This window comes from Manacus vitellinus, unplaced genomic scaffold (genome assembly GCF_001715985.3).
Source record: "Manacus vitellinus isolate BGI_N305 unplaced genomic scaffold, ASM171598v3 scaffold_58_pilon, whole genome shotgun sequence".
NCBI classification, from domain to species: Eukaryota; Metazoa; Chordata; class Aves; order Passeriformes; family Pipridae; genus Manacus; species Manacus vitellinus.
In genome coordinates, this window is record NW_021940671.1 from 3,125,394 (window position 1) to 3,132,817 (window position 7,424).

At 45.1% G+C, this 7,424-nt stretch overlaps 1 protein-coding gene across 1 annotated transcript in view; it reads right to left on the reverse strand.

Annotated features, from left to right (window-relative positions):
* MED13L (mediator complex subunit 13L) overlaps positions 1-7,424 on the reverse strand; it is a 92,897-nt gene that overhangs the window by 39,636 nt on the left and 45,837 nt on the right. The window contains 3 exon segments of the mRNA XM_029963293.1: positions 5-385; positions 2,958-3,062; positions 3,804-3,966. Of these exon segments, the coding sequence (XP_029819153.1) occupies positions 5-385; positions 2,958-3,062; positions 3,804-3,966 (649 nt within the window).

Here is a 7,424-nt window from a genome sequence, read left to right on the forward strand (position 1 = left end):
AGGGGAAGTGGGGGAACGGGGTGAATCCATAGGATTCATATTAATTTGCTTGCTTGGATTTCTAGCAGGTAGAGAGAGCGGCTTCTCGTACTTCCTGGGATTCGGGACATCCAAGGAGGGCTCCATCCCGGCCAACCCCAGCTTCTGCCCCGGCGTGTCCTGCTCCATGCATAGCTCTTCAGTCACAGAGGGCCGGTGGTGAAAGGGCATCATGGGCCTCTTTTGCAGCTTCTCTGCTTTCTCCTGCCTCTCGGTGGTTTTGTGCTTTGAGGAGGCGGGAGGGGGCAGTGCCGAGGCTGCCGCGGCTCCCACGCCGAAGCCGGGCGGGTTTATCGTGGGGGGCCGGCTGGAGCCGGCGGCACAGCGCTGCTTCAACACCTTGTGCCTGAAAGAGAGGCAGAGACAGCTCACTCCTGGTCTGGGCAGCCACCTGAGCTCAGGGGAAAACCGAAGCCAAGCTACAGCACCGAGAAATCTGTCTGATCCCGCTCTTTAAACAGAGCCCGGGATGGTCCCACGGGCGGGACCAGCTCGGCTGCAGCTCCTCTGACCCATAAATGGAAAAGGAGAGGCTCCAGAAAACAGCATTCAAGGGAAAGAGCTCATGTACAAACCAGCTCAGCTGGAAGGTAATTAACTAAAAAATCCAAGTTGCTGTTGCTTTCACTGCCATAAAGCAGGTCAGCCTTTCCAACTGGGACTGCTGTGGAGCTCCAGCCCTGCTCCTGGCTCCCTCTGGAGCAGCAGGATTGGCTTGGGAATGTTCACAGACTCAAATCCATTTCCTCCTCCACATCAGGTAAGGGAAGATAAGCACAACTCCAGTCCAAAACCAAACCAAACCCACACACAAAATAAAGCGCTTTCTACCTGATGAAGAAAGCATTAATAAATATTTTAAAATATTCAAACAACAAAAAAAAAAGACAATTTAGTACTGGTTTCATATTTTAATATGGCTTTTTTTCCAATTTGTACCCAGTATCTTTGAGACTGGGAAGCACAGGACTGAATTTCAGTGTTCCAGGTGCTGTTAAACAGTATTTTCATCATACTGATGATGTTCTCTGAGGATGTTACCACAGGGATTCTGTTGTAACTCTGTCCATACTTTTATTGTTCTTTTTTGTTGTTGAGGTTTGGTTTTGTTTGTTGTTTTTTTTTTTGTTTAGTTGTTTATTTGGTTTTATAACCTAAGCAGAAATCAAAAGACATGTTGTGCTCAACACTGAAACCTGTTTAAAATTAAACAACATTTCAAAATAGATCACTCCATCCCTGTCCTACGAACAACAGGACAACAAAAACCATTTCAGATCATATAATAAGGTTTTAACTCACGAAGATAAAGTCTGTGATCACAGGTGAAGAGGATTAGATGGGAGAAACCCAGCCCTGTCCAAGGGACCAAACACACCCTGTGCTTGCTGCCCTGTGCCCTGCAGCCATCCCTGCTGGGTGGGGCTGCCCTGGCTCTCCCCGTGGGCTGGGCTGTTCCCAGGACACAGCAGATGGTGTGTGGTGCAACCACCCCAACGTGAGCTGATGCCCTGGTAACTGCAGACCTGCCTTAAGCATGTTCCTGTAACATTTCATTGCCTTAATTCTCCATCACTCCCCGGATTTACACTGACTGCAGAGGATGATTCCAGACATTCTGCTCTTCACACACCCAGCCGGGTCCAGGAAAGGTGGGATTTGATGCTGAGCACCACAGAGCCCTTGCAGACTCCAGATTTAAGATCATCTCTTGACATTTACACAGCACAGGGGACGGGCACGGCAATGACTCAAACAGGATCTGTGTGACAGCAGCTGTCCAGTGTCTGCAGCTACCCAGGAAATATTTACTGCTGTTGGAAATCAGGTACTGCCTTCATTTTAAGGACAATATTTTCATCTGCCACCTGCCTTGTTTACTAACTCCAGCAGGATGCAGGTACCACTGGAGGGATGAGAAGACAGAATCCTGCTTCCACTGCCCATTATTGATTCCCCACGCTTTCCAGGCCAAGCTGGACCTCAGTTTTCCATAGGAAACACTTGGCATTCTGACAAAACATCCACCTATTCTGCACTCCTGAGTGTGTAAACACAAGCACCAGGTAACCAGGGGTAAAGGGCTGCAGGAAAACAACCCCTCCCTGGGCATCCAGCACGGAGCCTCCAGGCTGAACACTCTGCCCTCACATGAGGCACAACCCCTTCATCTCTTTCACACAAAGAACTTCAAGAACAACTTCTTTAGGAAAAGAGGCTTTTATGACCTATCTCATAAGTGGAAGGATTTCAGCAGAAGCAGTTTCACAGGACTATTTGGCTGGACACTGTGGGGTTTTTTCTAGCCCTGCAACATCTCTCTGATGGTTTTAAGAACAGTGGTGCTGGTTTGCCTTTCCTCAGTGAGGAGCACTGGAATTTTAAGCACCCATCAAAGATGACATAATTGAATAAACTCCTCAAGTGTTTGTGTAAGTGAGCTGTGGTTTCTCTTTGATCAGCTGACAGTGGATGGTGATGCTGCAAAGGTTTAATATCCTCCTGGATGATTTTCGGGGTCATGGCAGATTGACTAGAGATGGTTTTCCCCTCTTCCTCCAAACAGGGACAGTAGCACTATCCCTTAATCAGGATGCTCAGGAACAGCCAGTGCCCCTCTTCAGTCACAAGCCTCAACCACTCCAGAGGTTAAAGCTCTGAACAGCCTGAAGGATGAGTTCATTAGGAATGAGAACAGTTGGAGTGATCCTAGACTTGAGATGATAATTTTTCCACTTGAACTGACTCCTGCAAGTGACAGTGGTATGAGATGCATATTAATCACCCAAAGAGGAGTGATGATCACAGTTTTGATACTAGAATTTCCTCTTGTCTCAGCTAAAACATAACTCCCCTCTCTAAGTGTCCCTCTGAACTAAACAGGGTTCTTCCAAATGCTTATTCTCCTCAAAGCTCACCTGGAACAAGAACAACTGACTCTTTGGACTGGATCCACAAAATCCCATGAAACAGTATTGTTAGGAACTTCCTCTTCCAAATTTGCAGTTGTAATTTGATTCCTCCTGAGAGGGAGAGAAAATTATTTTAGTAATCATCACCTTTTGTAAAACAAAACTTCATAAATGCAGCACATGCAGAAATTCACTTTGTTCCCCTCAAAGAAATTCCTTGACCTTTGAAACAGGTGGTAGATCCCTGTACTACTCCTTAGAAGTTGTGGTTTGATTTCTGTGGGAGGAAGGTCCCAGCTCTGCATCAGACAGCTCTGTCTGGAGTCTGAGCACAAAAAGCAAGGGGCAAGCAATTTAAACTGAACCTGGAAACTCTTCTGACTTATCCAACGAGGAAATTGCAGGGAAAAAGGGAAAAGTAAAGATTTCAGGGCACACTGTGCCGTGATTTACTTCAAATCTCCAGTAACAAAGGCCTCTGATACCAACATCAATTTACCACATCCTTGCCAACTGAAATTTCAGTCCAGCTCACGTAATGTAAAGCTTTACAAATATTACCCTTAGAGCCCTAAATATCAAATATATACTATTTGTTCTGCAGTAACTACAACTGGAGACAGAAACTGCAACCTGAGAGCACCCAACTGAAGGCACATCCTATGGTTGTGCAGCCTCAAGGACACACAACAGGAAGGGTCAGGAGTTCTCAGCTGAGCACAGGGACAAATTTCCTCTGATGATGCTCTTCAGCATCATCAGCTTTGAGTGGTGGCAAAAGAATTCTGTGAGGAATAAAACCATAATGTATGATTTTAACTGTCATAAATGAGTAAAGCCATGAGGACTGACTTGGACTGTGCCCTGTTGAGGATGCATTCCTTCCAGACACGGTGAACCATTCGGTTGTGGAATTTTGGAGTAATCTTGCTTGATTTCTTTGGACTGTGGACACTGACTGTGCCCTCCTGCACAGCTGAGTGGCTGAGGCTGCTCTGAGAGCAGCCACTTTCTCCTGCAACAGAAACAAAGCATTCATGTCAAAGCTGTTCTTCACAGGCACAGGGGATGTTGTTTCCTGGCAGGCCCTTGTCAGGGTGCTCACACTCCCCAGGGAATGCTCAAAGCACCCTCACAAAACACATTTCAAAGCAATTTGAGGTAACAAATATGGCACAAGGTTGTATCAGGTACATGGGCAATACTGCACCCCATGTGATGCAATATGCTCTGTATATTATACATCTATATTTTATTTATATTATATATATATACACATATATATTTATATATAATAAATGGAGGTATTTTAGATAGCCCCTAAAGCCCTGGATAGAATCACTAAGAAGCAGTGCAGACAGAGCTTTTTCACAATAATTCTGGGTGTTAAACTAAAATTTATATAGTCTTTGCTGAGTGTTTAAAGATTAAATTTACTATAGTATAAATGGTTCTAAAAGCATCTATTAAGAAAACTTATCATTTATGTAGACTATTTCAAAGCAAGGATCAGTTCTTTATACTCAATATAAAACCTCACTGAAAAAAGAAAGGATTAGTGTGATCTCTGCTCTGGAGCCAGGCTGGGAGAGCTGGGGGGGTTCCCCTGGAGAAGAGAAGGCTCCAGGGAGAGCTGAGAGCCCCTTGCAGGGCCTAAAGGGGCTCCAGGAGAGCTGGAGAGGGACTGGGGACAAGGGATGGAGGGACAGGACACAGGGAATGGCTTCCCACTGCCAGAGGGCAGGGAGAGATGGGAGATTGGGAAGGAATTCCTGGCTGTGAGGGTGGGGAGGCCCTGGCCCAGGTTGCCCAGAGAAGCTGTGGCTGCCCCTGGATCCCTGGAAGTGTCCAAGGCCAGGGTGGATAAACTTGGAGTAACCTGGGCTGGTGGGAGGTGTCCCTGCCCATGGCAGGGGGTGGGACAAGATGGGCTTTCATGTCCCTCCCAACCCATTCTGGGACTCTCTGCTATTTCTTTATAACATGCTTGAATTGAGATACCAGAATCCAAACCTGCTCTGCTAAACTTTTACAGCCCAGAAGTTCTCAGCAGCTGATCATCAGTGCATATAACACACATTATTAACACAGATGTGAGGCTCTCAGTATGTGGTATCTGTGTTGATTATCAAAGAGATAACAAAGATATCACCCAACACGCTGAGAGCCTGAAAACCCTTGGCTTATGCTCTGCCCTTCCCTTCTCCCTGCCTGTGCTGCAGAAGCCATTCCAGGGATTGCAGGAGCAGACGTTTCTTTTCCTCCCATCCGTGTTTTTGTTTGGATCCCCGAACTCCAGCACCCCCACCCTGCCAAGCCCGAGCTGCAGCAGCAGAGGGAGCTTTGGCTCCGTCTGGGCCGGAGGAGCCAGGAAGGATGTGCTGCATTTTAACAAGGTCAGCTCAGTGCACAGAACACTTTGTCCTCCTGCCTGACGCAATGCAAGGGCTGAGGGGACTCGCTGCTGCTCATCCCTGCAGCCACACGGGCATCCTGCTCCCTTCCAGCAGCTGACTGGCAAAACACAGCTTTTAAAAGCTGGGCACAAGCTGCCCAACCCTGTATCTTCTTTGGTTCCTCATGTTATAGATTTATTTCTCCAGTTAGACCTTCCCTGGTTATCTTCCTGCAAAGTCAAGCCCCTAAAACCCTGGACATGTTGTGGCTCTTACCATGTGTTCCCCTGGGTTTTAAACGTTCTGTAACACTGGGAACTTGACAGGGGATCAAAAACCCAGGTGGAAACTTCAGAATTAACAAATCCATCCTCCTCTGGCAAAGGGGGGAAGGAATTTGTGTATAAAGACAAACCTAATGTGCACACAAACAAACATCCTGTACTCTGCTATAGAGTCCCAGATGCTCCATACATGGCAACAGCAGGAGGAAAATAAAGAAAAGTATGATGGGAAAATATGGTTAAAAGAGACCTGAAAACATCATTTAGTCCATTCCCTGCCTCAAAGCTGGATTAATATATTTGACTAACCTGTTTCTTAAAAACAAACACAGAAAATTCCCCCAACAAACCCCCCAAACCCCCCACCCCTCTGCTGATGGAACTTCTGTAGCCTCCCAACAGCCAATTTATTCCAACACTTCATCATCCTTCCTCAGAGCAAGTTTTCCCTCCTGTTCAACCTAGTTTTGCTCTGCTCCAGTTTAGGTTCATTACATATTGGTTGCAGAGAAAAGCCTCCTCTTTGATTCTCTGAAGGCTGTTACACCACCTCTCCTTCAAATCCTGCTTTTCTACACTAAACAACCTCAATTCTTTCTATCTTTTCCCAACTGGACACGACACTAAACCCACATTTCAACTGGCACTGGGCAGAACTGAAGTGTTATTCAGGCTAACCCAGTTTATTTATTCCATCTGCTGATTCTGGACTGTGTGGCACGTTTTTTCCAATCCATTTCTCCAGTTTTTCAATGTCTTTTAAAATGGTTTTTGATATAAAATAAAGGGATCCTTTCACTGCTTGCTGGAGAGGCACCCCTGTGATAGGAATTCATATTGCCCTCAAACAATAGCAGAGATCAAACAGAAGCTGTGACTGCCAGATTGGACAACAAGAACACTTTTATATAACTGATAGTTTATAAATATTCAGCAAGAGAATCCCCCTTGTGATATTGTACAAGTTGAGAAATTGAAAAATACAATAGCACATTAAAAGATGCATCAATACTTGAATAGAGACTTATTTAAACGTTGATTGTCTTGCTTCAGTTTGTTACTAATTAGCTTTTTGCTTATTTTAACTACCAATTCCCCTGAAAAACACTATTCCAAGTGAATTTACACCTCACATTCTGCATTATTAGCAGTAAATACTAAATACTTTGTCTTCATCTGCAGGCACCATTCATGGACAAGTGAATCTAGACATGTTTTTCCATGGCAGTGAAGTCAACAATCACTGTTTTTCTTTGGTTTTGCATCAAGATTCAAAGGTTGAGAGAGTTGGAGGAGGAATTGTATCAGTGTACACAAACACCTGACAGGGAGAATAGACAGGATATAACCAGTGGCACCCAGTGAAAGGGTAAGAGGGGATGGGCATCAACTGAAACACCAGGAATTCCATTTAAACTTTCTCCTGTGAAAATGGAAGCCACTGGAACAGACTGCCCAGAGAGGCTGTGGAGTCTCTGTCCCTGGAGATACTCAAAACCTGAGTGGACAATGTCCTGGGACAACCTCAACTACCTTGTAATTCTGTTACAATGGCAAGCCTGTAAAGAGCAAGTGCAGAAGATAATCTACACAGGAAAAAAAATAATTAGTTGTAAAAATACCTTCAAAACACAGTCTGCAAAGGAAAAAAAAAAATCACATAATTTCTTTTTTCTATGTCAGTTATTTTCTTCTTTATTATCCCAGAAGTTTGCACTCAAACAGATGTCTGACACCTCTGTTCCTGAGCTCCCATCTGAAATGGCAGTTCTGAACTGGTTACAGGATAACCA